At 37.7% G+C, this 24,541-nt stretch overlaps 1 protein-coding gene across 1 annotated transcript in view; it reads left to right on the forward strand.

Annotated features, from left to right (window-relative positions):
* The window catches only part of LOC149279402 (E3 ubiquitin-protein ligase MARCHF1-like), a 94,226-nt gene extending 87,278 nt beyond the window's left edge, over positions 1–6,948 (forward strand). Inside the window, exon 6 of the mRNA XM_089501222.1 lies at positions 6,653–6,948. Coding sequence (XP_089357348.1) covers positions 6,653–6,948 — 296 coding nt within the window. The remainder of the gene's footprint in view (positions 1–6,652) is intronic.
* Positions 6,949–24,541: the final 17,593 nt, after the last annotated feature.

The raw sequence follows: 24,541 nt of genomic DNA on the forward strand, positions 1-24,541 counted from the left end.
ATTTCCTGGCACTTACCTTTCTGTAGGAATAAAATGTAACTATTTAATTTTTACTTATCCCTCCTGAATTTGTAGTCACTTCAGAGGACAAAACTTTCTAGGCCCAGAAATCAATGAGAGGATAAATAAAGGTATTTTAGAGTGTAATTTACTCTATTTCAATATGCAGATCTTATCACAAAGGTATAGTCGCAGAAACTTGGATAGTGGTTGGGATCTTCAGAGTCCGTGAAACCCAATTTAATTATAAGGCGTGATTTCATTCTGCTCTACAGGGGACAATTTCCTGTCCTTTACCTTAAGGAAGAACCTTTTACATACACACTGGCAGAACTTGAACTTTTTCATCGAAAAGTTTGTGCAGTAGCAACTAATTTGGGCTTTTTAACATTTTTGGTTTCTGGGATTTTAATACAAATAATGTGTTAAAAATGAATGATTTATAGTTATTTGGATGGCAAATAGCGTGACATAGTGTGAGGGCTGCGTGTGGGCTGGGTTTCCAGGGCTGCTTTTCATTCCCAGTCTGGCCCTGCTACCCATAAACCTGGTCCCAAATCATCAAAATACCTTCATTGCACCTACAAAATTGTAATTGCTTTGTTAAGTTTTCTTTTGAGGGAACTAGGGAATTGTGTTATTAAAATATCAGATGGATTAATGCTTTATCTACAGCATACCATCTAAAAGACTTATGAATGTGTTATGTGCTTAAGATTACAACTGATCCAACAACAGATACATCCAAACACATATCAATGAAATCACAATATGTATTCGGATATATCTCCTGAAGGCTAATGTGTTTTCTAGCTACAATAACTACACTTATCCAGGTGAATAGGTATATGGATACACTTATGAAATATGCACCGATAAACCCACCCACTGGCTTATTAAGTTAAACAATCCCTGTTCTATCTCTTCTAACTTTTAAGGTTTGAACTGAAAACTTTTGCTTCTTCCAGAATGCAACAGAATATTTTGGAAACAACAACAGGATATCCAAGAATCCACAATGCGGCTATGATATAACAATACAAACTTTTACTAGAACGTTCCAAATATAAAACAATACAAATAACAGTACAATAACAATAATCCCCACATTAATTGACACACTTACAACAAATACATATATATATATATATATATAAGTTCCTATTTACAATATTCAAACATGCATGTTCATAGTTACCTTCCCTGAGAGCTCCGGGTTAGTGATGTTCCTTTGTCTCTTTTCTTTCTCTCCTCCTCCCTTCTTCTTTACTTTCACTACCTGTCCCTTGATATACTAGAGGGTCCCAATTGAGTCTACTGGGGAGATCCCTGATTGGACCCTGTAGTTACCCTTTGAAGTTATTCCCTTTGGCCAACACACACCCTGGGGTCTTTACAATCATGGGGCAGTAAAACCCAAAGATCTCCTGACCTGATTCAATCTATTTCATGAGAAAACCTGTCTTTCTTCCACACACCCTTCATCACGCATATCAGTGTTATCTAAACTAAGATAAAAGGTTTCCCAAATATTTATCATTCCCGGCTACCTCCCATGCATCTTGATTTAACTAGTACTAACAGAAACCATGATATATATATATATATATATATACACACATACACATACATACCTACATATGCATATCTACACACATGTACATCCATACACCCGCATACACGTGTCCATATACATATTTATTCACACAACAGCTTATAGTGTAACAGCTTTAATCTATAAACATTAAATGAACAGTGGCACAGTTTCAGCTGAGACTCAAATTGATCAGAAAAAAATCTAATATTAAGAATTCATATATCTTCGGACATGCGATCTTCCAGATACCACTGGAACTCTTGCAGTTTAAGGTTAAATTATGAAATTTTATAATAATTTAACTGCTGAGAAAATTGATTTTGTAACTTTGAGTCTCTTCTGCGGCTTGCAAGTCTGAAGAAATATCTATTTTTAAATGTCACGCTTGGGAATAATTCAAAGTAGTGATCTTAAGCTTTTGAAATAGATGCTCATTCTTCTGTATTAAGTTGAAGACATGTCCATCCATACTAAAAAAATATATACAGTGTGTGTATGTGTATATATATATATATATATATATATATATATATATATATATACACCATATGTATAATAGATATGTATGTATGGTATATAAATTCAAATAAATTGATATATAATCACATCACCAGATTCCATAGCAATACTAATAAGCAAAAACTAACAGTAACATTAAAACTGACAATAACATACACGTTAAGACATACTGGTACAGAAGGAGAAAAGGTTGAAGGATCTGCTTGGGCAAGGGTGATTTAAATGAGGCGAGGATCTTTAGGTGAACTCAGTGGCATTGAGGTGGGCTAACTGATGTTTTCTTTTCTTCCCCAGAATCCAAATGGTTATATTTTAAAGTATGAAATTAAATTTTGCCCTGGTGGGTATGAGGAGCCAATTGGCATAGTGGCACAATTTGGCAGCAGATTAGGAGTAATGGAAATTAAAGTTTGTCTAGCAGGGGTGTTCAGAATGGATTAAAAAGTGAAAGGCGGAAGAGGGGGAAGTCCATTTAGAGGGAATTTCAATATTATATGTATCTACATACATATTTGTACATATAATGTCCATTTGTAATAACAACACTAACAATGTCTACACTGTACGATCCTTTTCATGTTATTTTAATGGACAAAATTTGCTTTTCTTTCAAAAACAAGGAAATTTTTCAGTGACTCTTGACTTTTAAAAGATTGTGTATAAACTGTAAACTGTGCTTTTAACTAGACTTGTGCATTCGTATTCGGGCAAACATGAAAACGAACACGAAGGGTGCGTTTTCATTGTTCAGCCCGAATACCGAACAAACGAACATGGTGGCGGCAAAACTTATACCGAGACGAAGACACACAACACGAACAACTTTTTACATTTACAACATAACTTTCAAGGCATCAGCAATACAAACAAAGCTGAAGGGATTAAATCCAGAGCAATCAGTAGAACTATTTCTTTGCAGTTTGCTCCACATTACTGCGGGTATGAAATCTTTAGATTTTTTATTTAGGTCTAGACTTAAGATCTGAGATTTTTTTGGACACAATTGTAACTATGAAATATGTATTCTTTTATCTTCTAAAAGTTTTATATTTCAGTGTTACTTATATATGTCAGTGTTAAGAAGGAAATATAATATTAAATCAAATACACTAGTGACATTTATAAACTAACAGGAGAAAAGACCCTTGACTCCAAGAAGAAAATGATGCTCTGAAAATACAGACTCGGCTCTGATATCCTCAGTATAACCTCTGATAAAACTTGAGAACATTTTTAATTGGCATCATATAATGTGCACCAAGAAGAGGAAGATAAAAATAAATTTCGTTTCTATGGCATCTTTGCTAAATCCCATTTTTACATAGGAACCAAAGGCCCACTTGCTCTTTATTCACGCACACAAAGAGTTATGATAGTTGCAGCTTTTTATCCCTGTTAGTACTTTGGAACCCACTATACACCAATTTGACACATGGAGGGTTGAACAATAAAGAAATAGTTCTGATGTTCATCTATACTGTTACAGCATATTTGTTCATTTCAGAGATCATTTGGTTTTCCCCTTTTGTATGTCAAAATTACACTTTTAGGCACCAATAAATTGCTCTCCTTTTTAGCTGCCTTACTCTCATCCAATTTGTTTTGCAGTTGGCTGTGAAAATGGACTTCAGATCATCCACTTATAATGAAATAGAGTAACCCTTTAATCTAGTTTTTGTAGAACCTGGATCACAGAAAATTTGCACTGAACGAAAAGCATCTATCCTGCTGTAACAACGCTGTTTTTGAGTCAAATAATATGCAATAGCATTACCAGAGTAGATTTTTTCCTCCATGTATGAAGTCTCCTTTTAAATCATTATTTGTATGCTGTAGTCTAGATTACATAAAGATTTATATTTTGCAGTAACAGGTCAATAAACTGGTGTGCCTTACCGCTATGAAGCTTATTAAATGAAGTTACATGGGGTGTTTATTTCCTTTTTTTAACTTTTGGTTTATTATTAGAGAGGACTGTACATGATATTGAAAATGGCATACAACAGATATTTTTATGATATTTGCTTTTGATCCAGTCCTACAAACCTCACATAACCTTTAAAATACTGGACAGACCTGGGTAGGAGCCAGGCAGAACATCTTAGAAGCCATATAAGATAATACAAAAAAAAACAGAACAGGTCATACTGAAGAAACCAGTGATTTCAAGTATGTGAAATTTCTGCCTTGCTAGATCTGCCCTGGTCAACTAGACTTATGCATTCGTATTTGGGCGAACATGAAAACGAACTTTGGTTGATGCTAGAGGAGGCCCCTACGAGCGACCAATAGAGTCGCTTTCACGGCCCTTTAACTTCTGATGGCGAACCTACGGATGGCGAATCTGTAGGTTATCCATCAGGAGTTAAAGACCTTTAACATCTGAGGGTGGAACTTGGCCTGGGCTGATCCAAGAGTTAAAGGTCCGTACGAGCGACTCTATTGGTTGTCTCCCCCGGCCTAGTTTCGGCACCAGGATTTTAAAAGTGCGTATGAGCGAATCTATTGGTCGCCAGCAGGGATCTCGTCTGCCATCAACCAATAGAGTCGCTCCTATAGACATTTAACTCCTGATGGCGAACCTACAGATTGCCGCTCCCATTAACACCTGCAATGCGTAAATAACGGGAGCGGAAATCCATAGGTTCGCCATCAGGAGTTAAGGTCCATAAGAGCGACTCTATTGGTTGCTGGCAGGGTCCTCCTCTAGCATCAACCATGATCTCCCCGCTCCAAGAGTTAAAGGTCCATACGAGCGACTGAGATTGTCGCTCGTACGGACCTTTATCTTCTGAAGCGGGGACACCAGTGGTTGATGCTAGAGGAGGACCAGGATTTTTAAAGTATGTACGAGTGACTCTATTGGTTGGAACCAGGGAGCTCGTCTGCCATCAACCAATGAAGTGCAGATGCTCGTATGGACCTTTAAAATCTTGGTGCCAAAGCTGCTGCTTAGTGCGTACCATGTTAACCCCGTATTAACTTCTACAAAAAACGGCAAGAAAACGAAGAAAAAACCCGAACACGAAGAATGTAAGAATATGAAGATTTTTTTCCCCATGAACACGAAGAGCTGGCCCCCAAGTCTAGTAACAACAGGTTAGCCATGAAGTGATAGACGGTAAGCAGTGCAGTTAAAGTGGGCTGTCGAGTGCTGAGGCTTATAAGGTGTAAAAATTGCCAGTCTTCTGTAGCAAACTGGCTCTGGAAGCAACATCAGCACAAGCCCTGTGCATTGGTAGTTTCATAATGTGGGTTTCCATGGCCAAATAGCTACACAAAACCGAAAGATCACCATGTGCAATGTGAAGTGTCAGGTGGAATGGTGTAAAGCACAACGCTACCGGACTCTGGAGCAGTGGATACATGTTCTCTGGAGTGATGAATCACGCTTCCCTATCTGGAGATTTGATGGGCAAATCTGTGTTTGGCACATGCCAGCAGAACACCTAGAACGCATAGTGCCTACTGTGAAGTTTGGCGGAGAGGGATAATGGTCTGTGGCTGTTTTTAAGGGTTTGGGCTAGGCCCATTAGTTCAAGTAAAGTGTATCGTTAATTCTACAGCATACAAAGGAATCTTAGATAAGGCTATGCTTATAACTTTGGGGAAAGCTCTTTCCTGTTTCAGGATGACTGTGCCCTTGTCCACAAAGCAAGGTCCATAAACATTTGGCTTGAGTAGTTGAGCGGCCTGCACAGAGCCCTGACATTAACTCAATTGAACAGAATGAATTGGAATGCCGATTGCAAGCCAGGCCTTTTCACCCAACATCAGTGCCTGACTTTTCAAATGCTTGTTTGACTGAATGGGCACAAATCCCCTCAGACACACTCCAAAATCTTGTGTCTTGTGGAAAGCCTTCCTGAAAGAGTTTTGGCTGTTATAGTCGCAAAATGTCCCAACTTCATATTAATGTATGTGGTTCTGGAATAGGATGTCGAACAAGCTCATACAGGTGTGATGGTCAGGTGTCCAAATACTTTCAGTCATATAGTGTATGTTTTACTCTTGCTCCCACATTAGTGAATAAATCTCATCATTTTTATGGGATTAATTAAATTGATGATTTTTTGAAATTAGTAATTAGAGCAGAGTTGTAGAGTTTTAATTTAGATTAAAGAGTTTCAAATAAAGTTCATTTTTCACATCCATAAGGGTAAAATTGCATTATACCTCTTGATAAAAGGTAAAACACTAGCCTTGAAATGATTTTATGGATTATTACTCAAAATGATTGAGTTCTGCCATGGAATCTCAATAACATCTTTATTTTAAAAGCAGAATTTTTCTAGTTACATACTTTAGATTTACAAATGCAATAAAAATACACATCCTACCAAAACAATTCATCAAATATGAAAGATAATGGACATGTGCTATGCACAAAGACATTTGTCATTTTATTCTTGGTATACAGAAAATACACCTCTCTGCAAAAAGAACTTTAGTGTCTTTGTTATTTTCTGTATAATTGTACTATTGGTACATTGTGGGCCACTCTAATTTATGTTTTATTTTCCCTTTCTCTCACAGGTATACTTGAATGGCCATTTTGGACCAAATTGGTGGTGGTGGCCATTGGATTTACAGGAGGCTTGGTCTTTATGTACGTTCAATGCAAAGTTTATATACAGTTATGGAGACGGTTGAAGGCTTACAATCGGGTAATCTTTGTCCAGAATTGCCCGCACACTGCTAAAAAACCAGAAGAAAAAAATTATACAAATCCAAACAATGAACAAAAAAATACTGTAGTGGCTCCCCCGTCACAGACAACAACCACACAATCGTGTTCTGAGGCAGGTGTTCCTGGAGTTATGCCTGTTTGATGAATACAGTACAGTCATTGTTTAAATAATGTGCTTCAAGAGATCTGAGCTTAATGCAGCTTCATTGAACAGATATAATCATATACTCAAGTTTTTTTTTTATCCTCTCAAGAAATAAGAGTATTGGAAGATATAAAGTACCAAGGTAATACAGTAATCATTGATCTTGCAAAGTGTTATTGTGAAAGCGCAAAAGAACAGAATAGAGTGACTCAATAGATCAAGAACATAATTACATGGATTTTAAACAGTATAGTAGTCTGGATTGAATCTTAGAGACTATCTATATGCATTAGATAACCTATTCTTTCATCGCCACCTTTCATTGTCATTTTTCTCTCTAGCCCAATATTTCTTGGACTCAATTAATATATTGGACTCAATGGAATGAACTAAAAGCACATTTTCGCTTATGAGAGATTCGGTTCCCAGGACACAGACAAGTAACAAGCCCTAAATGCTCAAACTTACACACAAGTTTAGTGATGGTAATTCTGAATTTTCTCATAGGAAATCCTATCTTCAATTTCTAATTACTTCCAGTTTCAGCAGATCAAAGCAAACCTCTGGGCAGACAATAAAGATCAAATTAGTTGAACAGTTAGCTTGAAGTAAGCTAAACTTGCCAATAGAACATGTGTCCAGATTCTCTTCATACAAACTGACACAGGACAAATACAACCTTTAAATATATGTGTGTTTTGCAGTAGTAAATTAAATGTGAAATGTGATATATGTATAATTTAATATTTTATTACACTAAAATAAAATTAACAATAAAAGTAAATCAATACAAAAATGAACTCACAAGTCTACTTGTTACACTGCATTCTACCACCAAACCTAGGCTCTACTGCTCCCTTAATGCGCTTGTAGAAACAGAAACAGGTTTACATTCTACTAATACACCACCGTTCACTGGTACATGGAACAGTAAATCGAGAACTAAAATAATATTTTGGCTACTTTTTTTTTTTTTTTTTTTTTAACTATGATTTTTCCTAAAATATGTACATTTTTTCTTTACCTGTGCTTTTTGTGTTATGAAGCAGGTAAACAGTAATATTATTACACAGTATTAAAATGATCAAATTATACATTAGTCACTACCTTAGGCATTGTAATGTTGCATTAATACACATGTAGTTCCAAAAGGAAAGGAATGATATGCAAACCCTTGACATAATATTAGTGACTCCAACTGTCTTACAGGGAAGGTGTATTTCTAATTCATGTAAGTAAAAAAAAACAAGCACAGTTTTGTTTAATTAATAACATTTAGGAAGGTATTATTGTGAAGCAAAATGCAGTTGATAAGTCAAATTAAACAGTTTAGTACTAATTTTATTGTACATTTTGACAGTCAATTCTACATGTATGAAGGTAGTGGGGACCGTGCTAACCCCAGAAACAAACCATTAACCCTTTTTCCCTAAAACCCGAAACCCACTAAATAAAGGACACACCACAACATTATGGATTAAATAGGCCACAGCGTTTATTAACATAACATAAATATGCACTGTGCTAGCATAACCTTTATTTACAACCTTTATAAACAACCATACATTATATAAACAATAAATAACACATATAAACAAATATACATCCAATATAAACAAATCACATCCCAAATAATACAAAACTCCTAACACAGTACAAAATTAGCATCGTCCTTGCCGGCTCCCTCTAATATCGGTTACAACCACACAATAAAATGGAACTCGCCTCCCCTCGTCCAACAATACTGACAGCTCCCTACTCTGCCCACAATCATGCTAACCACCAGCCGACCTTCGGTGGGCACGTCCAAGGTCATTGACCACACCATACCAGAGGTCAGGGGAGGATTGAGCCCCACTTCTCTTCCTTCACCAGCACAATAACCGTATCGACAAGGACACACCAAGGACACACCAATCGCCTGCTGTGAAAAGGAAAGAAAAAACAAAACGTTAAAGACTGAAAAACAAACAAATAAAAAAGGGGAGGGCGGGCGGCAGTATGTGATTGCTGGCCGTCCCAAAGTGGCAATGACCAGGGTCACAGAAGGGTCACCTTTTATCCCCTCAGGGACCCCCAAAATTTACATACACCAATCACATAGCACTCACACACACTCATACATGCTCCCTGTACATTCAGCTACGCTAATTCCCAGGGACCTTGTTGATGAAAGGAGAGCATGGAGATCAAAGACTAATGTATAACTCTAAAATACATACTTAACAAGTATGAGTTGAGAGCAAGAAAAATCAAACACCCACCTATTTCAACAGCAGAAACAGGATCACTACTTCATTTTGCAAATGTATATCTATTATCAACAGTGTTAATTATTCTGTATTGAAGAACAAGCAAAATGTGAACGTTCCTAAATAGTGCTAAGAATATTAGTGCAATATGTGTAGTAGTTAAACTTTAATTTATTTGAGGATGAAAAATGTTTTGCACACAGTATTTTCACAGTTTATTGTATTTTAAGTAAAATCAAGAGTTGAATAAGGATGTTATCATGTTATTATTTCTTGTCTTGTATTTGATACTGCATACTGTACTGTGAGTGAGCAAGGAAGTTTCCACCCTATTACAGGGAAATGAATAAAGCCAATGGTAACTGGATGTGCTAATAAGTGTAATGCAAATACCATCAGTTGTATTTATTTCTAGATACCGGTGATTACAACATCACACATTTAAGAGCTTCAAGCAAATTTTCACTTTGTGGTATAAATACACAAGTTGGGCTATAGTGGTGGAATTCTACCAATCGATTCACGCTGTTCTAAGTTGACTTCTAATTGTCTACTGGTGCAGTAGAGAGTAGAACTGGGTTCCCTAATTTACTGAAACTAATGATATTCACTCATTATGAGGGGACATATGTTGGTTACTTCAATGATAAACATTTTGGATACATTGTTTACATTAAAATGAATATAATTCAAGATGGAAAGTACTCAGGATGGACTGAAATGTTGGTAAAGTTGTAAGTGTATGCGTTTATAAACACAGATTCACACTTATGTATGTAACTGGTCAGCCAACACAAGGGGTTACTTCAGCAGAATTAAACCTCCACCACTTAAAAACCTTCATGACGTTCTATGCGGTCATGAAAAAAAGTGGCCCAAAAATCATAACAGCATAGCACGTTATTTAGAAAATAGCGATGTGCGATAATGAGCACACCACTACCTGGCAGTTCCCGGTGCAGGGGACTGCCTTGCACCCAAAGTGGTCCCCACGAGACCCCCACATGAGACTTCCCTTATGAATGGATGCATCACGTTCTGAATGAACTCATGTAAAATGAAGAAAAAAAAAAAAGTAGTTACAAAAAAAGTAATTAAAAAATGTGAAAAAAGCTAATAAATGTTATTTAGCAATTGGCTGGATAACCCTAAATGGAATGGAACGGCCTTTAATCAACTAAATAACCCACTAATCACTTAGAACCATTTATGTATCCATTTATGAATGGATGCATCATGTTCAATGTAGAGTGAGACCAATCAGGAGAATCATAAAAATGAAACAAAAAAAACCAAAGGTAAAAAAGTGTGCCAACAAGTTGCCAGTTGTATTTTCATCTGGCTGGCACGTTGAAAATACTGTCTGATCCCTGCCGTCATGTATCTTTTTGATGTGGCGCACTGTTTAGATTTATAAAAATATATCTACAAAAATATAGGGTATAGGGTATTTCTGTAATCTGGAGATGCAGCTGAATATATTTCATTATTTTAATGTATTATTCACACTAAATGTTGGACAATACATCTAAAAATTGTATCAAACAAAAGCTCTATCTGTCCTTGTAAAAACAATATATAATTTGTGTGGGTGCACAAAAAAAAATTAAAAAGAAGAATCATGGTTAAGAAAGAATTGTGTAAAATACTGAAAAAGGCTCAGATTTTTTTTTATCACAAAACACCCTCAGTAAAGACAGGGTTACCATACATTGGCATTGTATTCCTAAAATCAAATGTGTCAAAATGAAAATATCCATACATGGTAAAACTAATAGTGCTTTCTACAATAAGCCCACCTCAAAAAGGGGTTTAAATATTGCCATTTTAACATATAATGAAAAAAAAGGGTTTGTATCAATGAGGGATTTCTCTATAAATGAATCCAAAAAGAAGTGTTATAATTATCAATGACATTACCTACTAAGAATTGCCAAGAATAAAAATGCAAAACTTGCCAACCTGATTTCCTCAGTTCAACAGATATATGATCAGAGTTGTATGTAGTGACGAGAATAGGTAACCTATCTTGCCCACGTATAGGATACTGTTGTAGTCCATGTGGGATAGGACTAGTGATATACCGTATTTGCCCGAATATAGGCTGCACTTTTTCCCCCCACTTTAAGTCTTTAAAGTGGGGGTGCGGCCTATATTCGGGGTCTAGCGCCCAACGCCCGGGACATGCAGTTCCGGGCGCCGGGCAGGCAGCGGGGTTAGGATACAGATCCCCCGCAGCGGTGCAGGAGACCTGCATCCTAGTCTCTGATACGCTCAGACAGCCTCCCCTGCCAGCACTTTCAATGGGGGGAGTGCCGGCACAGGAGATTGTCTAAGCGCATCGTGCAGACGTTCACCGGCTGCAGCGACGCGCACGTAAACAACCTCCGCTCCCGGCACGTGTGCACGATGTGCTTTAACACGAGCCTCCATTGCCAGCACTTCCCACGAGGGGAGTCCCGGCAAGGGAGATTGTTAAAGCACATCGTGCAGACGTGCCAGCAGCGGAGGTTGTTTACGTGCATCGCCGCAGCCGGTGAACGTCCGCACGATGCGTTTTACCTCTGCCCCCAAGACTTACCAGAGCAAACTCCCGGGTGTCTTGCGGGGTCGGCGGGGAACATCTACGCAATACATGTATACAACTTCCGGTACCGGCACATCCGCTGAGTGCCGGCCCCGGAAGTTGTATACGCGTATTGCGTAGATGTCCCCTGCCGGTCCCGCAAGTCTGCTCTGGTAAGTCGGGGGGGAAGAGTGGCAGCATATCTCGGGGGGGGGCAGAGTGGCAGCATATCTCGGGGGGGCAGAGTGGCAGCATATCTCGAGGGGGAGGGCAGAGTGGCAGCATATCTCGGGGGGTCAAGGGTGTGAAATGTTGGAGATATTTCTTGGAGAATTAAGGCTACATCCTCACTATTATCATCCCAGTCTGTAACTAGCACAGTTTCAGTTATACGTTTTGGTCTAGTTGCCGATTTACATTACATGTATCTATATATCACCAGCCCATTCGGTAGCTCTGTTACAAAAGTAACAATCAGTAAATTAGATTAAAATCACAAACAATAACTAACTGGTACAACAGGAGAAGAGGGCCCTGTTCTTGCAAGCCTACAATCTAGTTGGTAGTTAAGGGGAGGTTAAACACTAGGAAAGGACTGCTTGGATGGGGATGAATGAGTCAAGTCAGGATGATCTGTAGAGGTTATTGGTCATTTGGATGGCTTGATTGGGATGTTGGCTGAGAGCGTTAGGAAGAAAGATTGTACGTTTCTCGAAAAAAGTGGGTTTTCAGGGAGCTTTTGAAAGTCGCATACGAGGGAGAAATGGCAGGAAAAAACTGAACTCAGACTTTGAGGCGTTAAGCTTCAGGTAATGTGACGCCATCCATGATTCAATTCCAGAAAAACAGTCAGTGAGGTGGGTTAGAAGAGATGGTGAAAAGGTTGGGAGAGGAGATATAGATTAGAGGCAAAAATTGGAGACAGACTGGAATACAACTTGGAAGAAGCATATTCCTACTCAATTAGTTTTGAGCCGGAAAGCTTTCCACAGTTTTATTATCGACTACAGCAGTTTGCCAAAACACCCTCATAAATGAAAACTGTGATTCAAGTAGAGTTCCTTATAACAAATATCATGTTGATCTGATTTTCACTCCACCAAATATGGACTCAACAGTGATCTGTTTCTGTCTTGGGGCTTAGTGGTAGGTATTCTCAAACATGCCTATACACAATGAGCGGACCCCAACTATAACGTTTAATGTTCCCTAAACATTTCATGTTTTCAGGATAACCTTACAAAGTCCAAACATTCCTTCATTATTACAGCTGGATCAGTCACGAATATATATACAGAAAACCTGACCTATCTGAAGGGGTTGAGGACAGGAGCAAGGAGTCTTTGACCCCTTGTGGTTAAATTGTAAAGAAAAACATGTTATTTGTTTTTTTCTACAGAACGTTTTGTAGATACTCCATTAACCTTTTTTTCATAGCATATGGCAAATTGTCACGACTGAAAAATAAATAGCTGTAATAACAGTCAATGTGTACTTTATGACCTTAAAATTAAACTTTAGAAAGCAGACTTCTGTGTGAACTAAAATACCTAGATGCATTATGAAGGACATTTGACAGAAGGTTCCTGCTTATGGTATTAGCACGCATTGAAAGAAAATTATCATCTACTCAAAAATGACAACTGCTCTGGAGCTTTTCTACAACACCACAAAAATCCTTACCTACCAAGTAAGGAGCTGTCTTAGTATTGGCATCTGGTAAATAAATAAATAAAAATACTGTACTTTTTCCCCATTAAAATTAGCACTCAGTGTATAAACTTTGGCTGACTTTGTGGTCTTCATTCATAGTAGCCATACTCCTGCCAAAACCTTTTTTAGCAGAATAAATAGCCTCCACACAAACAAAGCAAGGATTCAATGCATACCCAGTGAATACAATTCAAAGAACACCTGCATAAAGCATAAATATTGGGGATTCCCACACACTATAATGTCTTATATTGCTTAGCCCTCCACTAAGTACCCCCAATTTGGCGAGTCCTATCTAACTTTTCACGTCTGTATTGCTTACAAAGGAGCTGAATCAGTGGGACTGCACTGGATTTTAACCCAAATGAGACTCTCAAGCAATTTAAAGCCTTCTCTGGCCAACATTAATGAGACTCCAGGGTGGCAGGAGGGGTTGCTCAACCCTAAGGTTTGGTCAGAACCTGCAAACATTCATAGCACAAACAATATGCAAACTAAGGGAGCGCACAACCTAAAAAAGCATAAAGGACATATACAATGAGATGTACCATGTCGCTGCTATAATAATAAACAACCAATAAGTTCACAAAACAAAGCAAGAATTCATTGCATACCCAGCGAATACCATTAAAAAAAAACACCTACGGCATAAATATTGGGATTCTTTCACACTATATGGCCATTTATTGCTTAGCCCATCATTGTGTGAGTACCCAAGTTTGGTGAGTCCTATGTAATTATTTTGTCTCTATTTTGCTTACCAAGTAGCTAAATCAGTGGGACTGCACTGGGATTTCAACCCATACCTCCTTATAGATGGTTTTAATGACACTCCAAAAAAACGTTGTCATAGTCTCAGTAAATATATAAAGGAAATATGTGAATCTGTGGATGGCATCCATTCAACTGTGCTCCCCAGGATAACATCACATCCAGGCTAAAAGTTGAAAAGAATACGTGGTGCAGAATACGACATGCTATGATGGCTACACTGCACCATCCTCCATAGTGTTTATTTGGTCTGGCTGGTTTATCCATTTCTAAATAGATATTTAGACAAAGTTATAAGCTGCAACTAATTCTTTGATTTGGTAGAATATAAGTATGACAACATGATGAAAATAACTTAATGAATAGTTTTTGGTGGACATTTGCCTTCAGTACCGAGATTTTGATGCTCTTAATTCATAGTTAATGGAAAACAGTCTGGAGATTGATTTGATGGCACAGCAGCTACGGTGTAAATGGGCTGGTTGGGAAGATCAGAGATAACCCCTGTAACCGGGTCATTGAGCTTCGCCAAACTTACGAGCTGATCACCAAAGAGGGCGATCTGCCCTCTGTTTTTGTAACATGAGGACTGCTCCCCTTGGACCTGCTGTCTTAGACCCCAATCAGTCTAGGCCAGGATACGTCACTGACTACACGCAATCTGTTCTCTGTTTTATTCTTTATATCATTTAGGTCTGAGCCTGTGTGTTGCAAGAGCACTTGTGTAAGGCACTTTTATAGAACATATCTTTTTAAGCTGCAAAGCATCAAAATGTTCTTTTTTGGACTTAAAAGAACCAATATTTTAAGATATCATAGTCTTCAACAGAGACAAATGCTATCGCATCAGATCTATCTCAATCTAGTTTAATAAGAGGACCTTAATGTTTATCCTATTTCATCCAAATATGTTTTTAACATTGTATTCAAAAATGAATTTTATAACTTCTTACAAGGAAAACATCCACACATTTCATATATAAAGTAAGCTAAAGTAGGAATAATATCAACGTGGCTATGTTTACTGTGAAATTCATATGATATACTCTCTAAACTCTCGTACAGACTTTCAATTTTATGCAGCTAGTGTTTTAATACGTGGTCCTTCATACTGCAATCTCACTTGAAAAATTATGCTAAATTGTGCTACAAAGAACAGCAACTCATTACTGGATTGCCGTTTTCTAAATAGGCATTAGTCTATTTGAAGTACAAAAAATACACATGGGAAATAAGAACTACAGACATGAAAGTTATGCATGATACAATGATGAGAATGCTAGCAGTATCCATGGTTATAGCTCTTCTGACTGCTGAAAAGAAAAGATACTCAATGGAGCACTAAAAACCCCTACCATAACATTACCATTAATGAGGGTATATTTTTGTGACCGGATGTAATTTCAAAGCAGGGAAACGTTATTTAGAATATTAAAGAAACATGAAAGTATTTTTACAAAAAGGCAAAAAACTAAGGTTCTGCATGTTACTTAGTGTTACAAGTGTCAGGATCCAGGAACAAATTAACAAAATGGTGGGTATGATGTAAACAGTCATAAGTAGCACATTATTTCAACATTTATTATATTGACACATTGAAGCATCAAACCTGTAAAACTTGATAGATCAACAGAAATCTTCAAAATTAACCTTGTGATGGCAGTTCATATTCCCTTAATTAGTACAAAACAACAAATCGCTTTGTATATCCCATCCTATATGGTCTATAGCATTATAGATTATTTTTCAACATTCACGGTGACTTGACAAAAGCCTATATTTAAATAATCATGGTTGATCTGAATTTGTTTTTACCAACTTAAAACCCATCCACTAGAGATGAAGAGCAGAAGCATATGAACCCTTCACACATAATCTATCCTCCTTCCCCAACCTCTTGTTAGTGAACAGGTAAGATGGAGGCCTATGCATGTACCAGCGCGGGAATCTGCCAACTATTGCACATGCCACATAACGGACAGAAAAAGAGGGCAATATCCAGCACGACTGGAATTGCCTACTAGGATCTGAGCTGCTACAAGAGACAAAGACCCTCCATCAGAAAAGGTATACCTAAAAGCTTAAAAGGCATAGTTTATAATGTAAAAATTGTTGGGAATTTGTAATGGGAACTGTCCCTTTGTAGATTATGCTTAATCCTAAATGCAAAACAATTATGTGCAAAACAATTATAATTATGTTGTATTTAATATAATAAAAACTGCCTATGTTATTTTCTCATCGTAATAGAGTGCAATGGATTTATGAGGTGAAACAAGCTTTCCGTGATCTATCTCAAGCAGTGTCTCCTCAACATGATGGTATATCAACTTAATCTAGAACACATCGCTAGTGACCATTTATATACACAAACATAGACAAGTATCCCTTTAACACAACCAGCATCAAAAAAGACATTTCACATTAGCCAATTTTGTTTAATTTGATGATTTCCATAAAGTCTGCCCTCATACTCCAAAGTAAAAGTCAGAATGGTGAGTCTCAAACTAGAGCAAAATATTACTTAGGAAAAGACAGTGTGTTTTGTTCATTATAACAGTTTCATTACAGCAGAATGTCAGTAATGTCATTGGACTATTTTCCTCTTATTGAATAAAATACCAGTAATGAAGCAGTTCTTAGATATTGTTGCTATGGATCTAGAGTGCTTTTTTCTTACCAATTAAATTAAAATTGATCTTATTTTTCTACCAGATGTGTTTATTCTTCCTGTTATCAGAAATTTTGTAGAAGCACATGTCATATGCCCATTTATAGCCAATTATTGGATAATGTATCCACCAGTTAACTTTGCACACAATGTATTACAGAAACGGATGATTTCCAACTATATTGTTTCATAATGAGCATTACACATTTATCAGTAACTGTTAAGAACATATAACTCTGTCAGTCTTTTCACTGGCTGCCTGTGTGCTTCAGGATTCATTTCAAAATCCTTACTCTTACTTTCAAAGCCCTTCACACCTACATCTCATCACTCATCTCTCAATACACTCCACACCGGTCTCTCCACTCATCCAATGATCTCCTTCTGTCCTCTCCTCTGATTTCTAGCTCTCATGCACTCTTACAAGATTTTAACTAGGACTGTCCCTATCCTCTGGAATGCTCTCCCGTGGCCTATCCGTCTTTCTCCGTGCCTTTATTCCCTCAAACCATCCCTCAAGACCCACTTCTTTAAGGACGCTTACAACATTGCACATTAACGCCCTCCCATATTCCTTTAGCTCACCTTTCCTAGTCCCTCTCCTTCAATACTTTTACTAGTGTGGCTGGTCCATCCCTAACAACGGCACTTTTACCTATTGTGTAAATACACCCTAAATCCCTCTAGATTGTAAACTCCTTTGAGCAGGGCCCTCCTCACCTGTCATCTCTGTAAGTCAAATTGTTACATACTACTTGTTTTGTCCTGTCCACCCATTGTACAGCGCTATGGAATTTGATGGCGCTATATAAAACAATAAATAATAAAGTTAAATATACAGTTTTCTTTTTAGCAACCTATAGTGTTGACAATTGGATGTCATATTTATATACAAATGGAAACATTTTGCTAATGGAGGTGGTTACCAAGTAAAACTAAGTTGGGGTTTTGGCAGGCAAAGCCAGGTGGCCCCATACATCCCATATGAATCAGCCCACATATTTACACACATTCACACTCACACACACATTCATGCCAACACACACATGCATTGATGCTAACACACACGCCCTCTAGCATACATAGTCACATAGTTTCACTCACTCCCTCATCTCGCATACAGCTTTCTTTGCGGCTGCTCTAACACACTCTGTGAGCAGCCTTGCTTTTAACGCTAGTTAAAAACACGACATTACATAACCCCTTAGATTCCTGCCTCATTTTAAATATTTTGGACCAGCACTGGGGGGTCCCATCCCTGATCTGTAGCTATTTTGCAGTGGGAATAATACAAAAAAGGGAAAAAATAATAAAATATTAAAGACAAATGTGTGCAAATACTCTTTACCCCTACCATCAAAAGCAGAATATTATATATAAAAAATGCATCATCCCCTAAGAGAAATTGCAAACATATGCTTTTGTGTTTTTTTCAGTTAGGTTTTTTTTACTAGTAAAATAATTATTTTATATGGTATGCATATATCAAACAAGAAAAAGGGGAATCATGGTTCAACCAACATAGTGTAAAGCTGGCACAAAACTGCAGTATTCAGAGTATGAAAATGTTCTAAATGGGTACACTGTGTATAAAACCTGCACATAAACTAATGCATTTGTAAACAAGAGCAAAGGATGCGCCCCTTCCTGTTAGCAGAAACCGGTTGATCCAAAGTCCCCATAGCAATAAGTATTAAAAATAAGTGTTACTTTAACCTTACCATATGAGAGTTTTACAATAATAATTTACTCATTTGAAGCACTTGAATAATATGCATTATGTTGCAAAGTAATGTGCTCTTCCCTCTAAGGTACATTAAGAATTGAATTTTTTAAACAGGTTCAAATCAATTGTTTCATGGATGCAGAAATTGTGGTTCAGCGAGGTGCCTGTTCATAATAATAAGAGATAAAAAAAAAAGCTGCTGTTCTACTTAGAGATAACGTTAATTGCACTCTAGTGTGTTAATCAGATATATCTTTCCATATCTGTCATTTTATTCTTTCCTTTGATGGTTTCATTACATAGCAAGGATATTGCTAGAGTTCCTTCTCTCCTGTTGCTAATGAACCTGGCTTCCCATCATCCTTATGCAATTCTTACATAAAAAGCACCACACAAGCAAACTGAATATCACAAACCACTTTGTGAACATTTGTTTGAAGTGAATTTCAACGTTGTAAACACACATTTCTACATAAACATATTTTACTTAAACCAGTCAGAGCCTTCACCTCCACCTCATTCCAAAAACCACCTGTTGTAGTGTAACAGCATGGTGGTGAACAACTCATCACTGTTACCAATACCAGCATAAATTTTCCAACATCCATAAGTTCAACATACCTTTCCACAATGTTCCCTGTAAAGCCAGGAAGGAACTATCAGAAACACTGAAGACTCTCAAAAGCCTTACCCTGCCAATCTATGATAAGCTCCCTGCCAATTCCAAACAAGAAAGGTGGTAGAAAGGTGATTTGACTCCAGTAAAAGAAGAATCCCTCCTTTTTGGTCTTTCCCTTTGAACTTCCTCCCACACAACAAAACCCACCCTATTCCCCTTTTCCTAACTATCCCTCACCCAAACTTAAATTAATCCTGTTGTGCAGTACTAATTAACCCTATTGTCCTTAACCCTCAATGACTTTGGAAGGCAAGTGGTAATGAGTTAGACAGTGTTTAATAAAATGCAATCTACTAATCAGGGCCAGCCCTGGATATAAAAAACCAGCCCTAGAATTAATAGAAAACCAGTCCCATATTTAATGGGGCCATTTTAAGGGGGCAAACCATGCATTTTAGACATATATTTGAAAAACACATTAGTCATAAATAAGATACATATGAAAACACATACAGTGGTAATAAAAAGTCTACACAACCCTGTTAAAATGCCAGTTTCTTGTGATGTTAAAGAATGAGAAGTCATTATACACCTGCCATCGTAGTGCATCAGTTGCAAAACAAACTGAAATCTTTGAGAAGAAAAAAAAATAAATAAATAAAAAAAACACAATAACCTGGTTGCATAAGTGTGCACACCCTTAAACTAATACTTTGTTGAAGCACCTTTTAGATTTTATTACAGCAATCAATCTATTTGGGTAGGAGTCTATTAGCATGGCACATCTTGACGTGGCAATATTTGTCCACTCTTCTTTGCAAAAGCGCACCAAATTTGCCAGATTGCAACGACATCTACTGTTCAGGACCCTCTTCAGATCACCCCACAGATGTTCAGTTGGATGGGTGGGCCATTCCAAAATATTAATCTTCTTCTGGTGAAGCTATGCTTTTGTGGATTTGGATGTGTGCTTTGGGTCGTTGTTGTGCTGAACTCCTTCTTCATCTCCAGCTTCCTAATGGATGCCTGAAGGTTTTGTGCCAAAATTGCCTGGTATTTGGAACTGTTCATAAGGCCCGGTTCCAACTGAAGAAAAACATCCCCAAAGCATGATGCTGCCACCACTATGCTTCACTGTGGTTATGGTGTTCTTTGGGTGATGTGTAGTGTTGTTTTTGCACAAAAAAATACCTTTTGGAACACATTCTCCCACAAACTTGATGTTTGTTTTTGCAAACTTCAGCCTGGCTTGGATGTTTTTCTTTGTAAGAAAAAGATTCCGTCTTGCCACCCTACCCCATTCTTATAAATAGCCAGTACTTGCCAGAAATTCGTGCAGTTCATTTAATGTTGCAGTAGGCCTCTTCTAAGCCTCCCTGACCAGTTTTCTTCTTGTCTTTTCATCAATTTTGGAGGGACGTCCAGTTCTTGGTAATGTATCTGCTGTGCCATATTGTCTACACTTGATGATGACTGTCTTCACTGTGTTCCATGGTATATCTAATGCTTTGGAAATTATTTTGTACCCTTCTCCTGACTGATATCTTTCAACAATGAAATCCCTCTGATGCTTTGGAAGCTCTCTGCGGAGCATGGCTTTTGCTCTGAGATGCAACTAAGCAAATGTCAGGTAAATCCTACTAGAACAGCTGAACTTTATTTGTGATTAATCAGAGTCACTTTAAACAATGGCAGGTGTGTAATTACTTCTATTTAACACGAGTTTGAATGTGATCGGTTAATTCTGAACACAACCACAGCCCCTATTATAAGAGGGTGTGCACACTTATGCAACCAGGTTCTTGATTTGTTGTTTCCCTCTCAAAGATTTCAGGGTTTTTTTGCAATTGAATTGTTCACGTGATTTAATTGGTCACATTAAAGGTGAAAAAAGTTCTGTCATGATTTATCTTTGTCTCATTCTTTAACATCACAAGAACCTGGCATTTTAACAGGGGTGTGTAGACTTTTTATATCCACTGTAGTTCCTAATTTCGCTGTGGGCCATAACATCATGTAATAGGTTGCAGCCAACGGAGAGAGCACCTGTATAGCTAGAATAATGTGAAAAAAGTTAACCATTTTCAAATAACTGCAAAGTATTGGGACACCTCACCATTACTACAACAGGCACTTTGATGACATTGAATTCTAAATACATAGACATTAATAAGAAGTTGGTCCCCCTTTTGCCGCTGTAACAGCTTCCACTCTTCTGGGAAGGCTTTCCACAAGATTTTGGAGTGTTTTACGTGGGATGTTTTTCCCATTCCTCTAGTAGAGCATTTGTGAGGTCAGGTACTGATCTTGGATGAGAAGGCCTGGCACGCAATCTCCATTCCAGTTCATCGCAAAGGTGTTCAAAGGAGGTCAGGGCTCTGTGTGGGTCAGTCAACTTTTTCCAAACCAAACTCATCCAACCATGGTGGTGTTAGAGTGTGTGTAGTTATGTATATACACTGATCAGGCATAACATTATGACCACTGAAAGGTAAAAGAGTAAGAATCTGAGCAACTTTGACAAGGGCCAAATTGCGTTGGTTAGATGACTGGGTTAACGCATCGCCAAAACCGCAGCTCTTGTGGGGTGTCTGCAGTGGTCAGTGGTCCAAGGAAGGAAAAGCAGTGAACCTGCGACAGGGTAATGGGCGGCCAAGGCTCATTGATTCTTGTGGGGGGTGAAGGCTGGCCCATGTGGTCAAATCCAACAGACGAGCTACTGTAGCTCATATGGCTGAAAAAGTTAATGCTGGTTCTGATAGAAAGGTGTCAGAACATACAGTGCATCACAGTTTGTTGTGTATGGGGCCGTGTAGCCACAGACCAGTCAGGGTGCCCATGCTGATCTTTCCCGAAAGCACCTACAATGGGCACCCAAGCATAAGAACTGGACCATGGAGGAAGGTGGTTGGTCTGATTAATCATATTTTCTTTTACATCACATGGAGCTTGAGTGCGTCACTTATCTGAAGAACACATAGCACTAGGATGCATCCATGGAGACCCCACCTCACAACTTACAAGACTTAAAGGATCTGCTGCTAACATCTTGGTGCCAGACCACAGCACACCTTTAGAGGTCTAGTGGAGTACATGCCTCAAACGGTCAGGCCTGATCGGTGTATATGTGCATGGTGCTGGAGGGGCTGTTTGTGTGTATGTATAAGTTATGTTAGAGTGGTTGTATGTGTATATGCGTGTCATTGTTTAAGTGTATGTTGTAAGAATGCATGCTTGCATGTATATGTAAGGTACATACATGGGTATATGACATCATCTCTCTTTTGTCCCAGCATTTGCATTGGCAGCTGTGGCTGCATGTATAATTAGATGGCTGGCATCAAGACGGGCCCCAGGGAAGTCGGCATACCCAGAAATCTCCTGGTATCCAAGAAGGCCAGTATGGCCCTGTGACTTATGCATAACACACAACACAAAAGTATGTAATAATAAATCATCAGTTTTTTTTTGGTTTTGTTTCCTGCTTCAACCAATCAGGGTAGAGGACATCACGAAAGCACTCGCTGTCATTTTGCCCTAAGGTGAACTGAGTGATGTTGTCATGCAACAGCTGGAGGGCCACAGTTTGAAGACCCCTCCTCTAATACATTGGCCTTTATAAGCATAATTATTATTCATAGCATGTTATGACTTGATTTATTTTGAGCTGAAATATGACTTTAGAATTAATCACATAATTATCGGAGTCAGGTGTAATTAAAAGCATAATTAACAGACAGAATAGCAAACTAATAACTAAACCTGTAGAGTGCACTCTAGGAATAACAATAAGAAAACTAAAGGCATGCCTAAAATATTTTTGCAGCATTTAATGCTATTTTTTACATTTAACCAAAAAGCATATGCAAAAATTGACACACACTTAACACTGATCCACAACTGTCATTTTTTCAAAAAGGTCTTCAAACTTTTTGGACTCAATGAGCGATAATTTAAGTCAGGTAATTATAATTCTAGACCTTAATAAATTCTCTGACTCTTTGAACCATCATGAAGTTTTTTAAGCCGCTGATCGCATAACATCTCAATTGTTTTGCTCATTGTACCAGGTCTCAGTATGAAGTGTTTTATCTAGCGGATTGAGCTATGATAACAGAGCCAGAACACATCCAAATATGTACAATATGTACAAATTACCTAATGTAACTGCTTAAGCAACATTTGTAAATTCAAATGTTGCTATAACCTTTGAATGTACGTACTGTAAGAAGTGCTGAGTAAATAATACTGCTGCCTAAAAATATGGAAAAACTAGTTATTTTCAAAAATGTTTATTGATACTTATAATAGATATTTGATGTAAGGACCCCTTTAAGTGTACACACAATAGCATTTATCATTATTACATTACATTGGCCATAGTCCATACTTTTGCTAATGTTTAACTAGGGGTTAAACTAAAATATAATGGGAACCAGAGGCTTTTCCCCCCCTATATACTAACATCTGACTGCTTGTCTCTTATATACCAATGATTCATTACTTTGGCCTATTAGTCAAATTTAAAGTGAATCTTCAAGCACTGAAGCAATAATGTGTCAAGTTACAGAAATCACTATAAATGAGCTCATTACTATACATGCAGGGAAACAATTTAACCGGTGCATATAAATGCAAATTATTTGTGGGTTAATATTCCCAATCGGTTCATCAATTCAATCTCTGATGTGTGTAGCTAGTCCTGCAGAAGCTGAGATGCATTTAATGTTTGTCCAACAGCATATAAACATGCTCATTGACCTACTTATGTATGTATGTATGTATATAAGCTCACAAGTGGGGCCCTCATAAGTCAACTATTCTTGGTAGGAACTTTGTATTAAGTGCCATAAGCCTAGATGGCAAGCACATGTTCAGGGTCCCCCAACTGCTGTTGTATCCCTATGTGTAAATGTTTCTTATGTATGTTTAACCACTCCATATTTAAATTGTTCAGCATAATACTATGTATACACAAACATTTACTTATACATATATGCATTATTGAAAATTATTTATTTTAAAAAAAAGTTTCTCTTAGGGAGAAGCTGCAGCTCCTTTATATCCGGTATAACAATTCACAGATGTAACAGATGTGTGCTTATTTAAAGCAGGAATGAGAATATAAAGCAACACATGGTCTGCAATCAGTGCAGTGTTAAATGCTGTGCTTTTCTCAATATTGGGGAAAATAAGAAATGTCAGGTAAGATTGATTCGCTTGGCATTGATATTACAGTGAATGCAGTTTGCCATGCCATAGGGTGTACAAG

The sequence above is a fragment of the Sceloporus occidentalis genome, unplaced genomic scaffold, assembly GCF_023333645.1.
Source record: "Sceloporus occidentalis isolate IW3139 unplaced genomic scaffold, rSceOcc1.0.p SCAF_167, whole genome shotgun sequence".
NCBI lineage: Eukaryota > Metazoa > Chordata > Lepidosauria > Squamata > Phrynosomatidae > Sceloporus > Sceloporus occidentalis.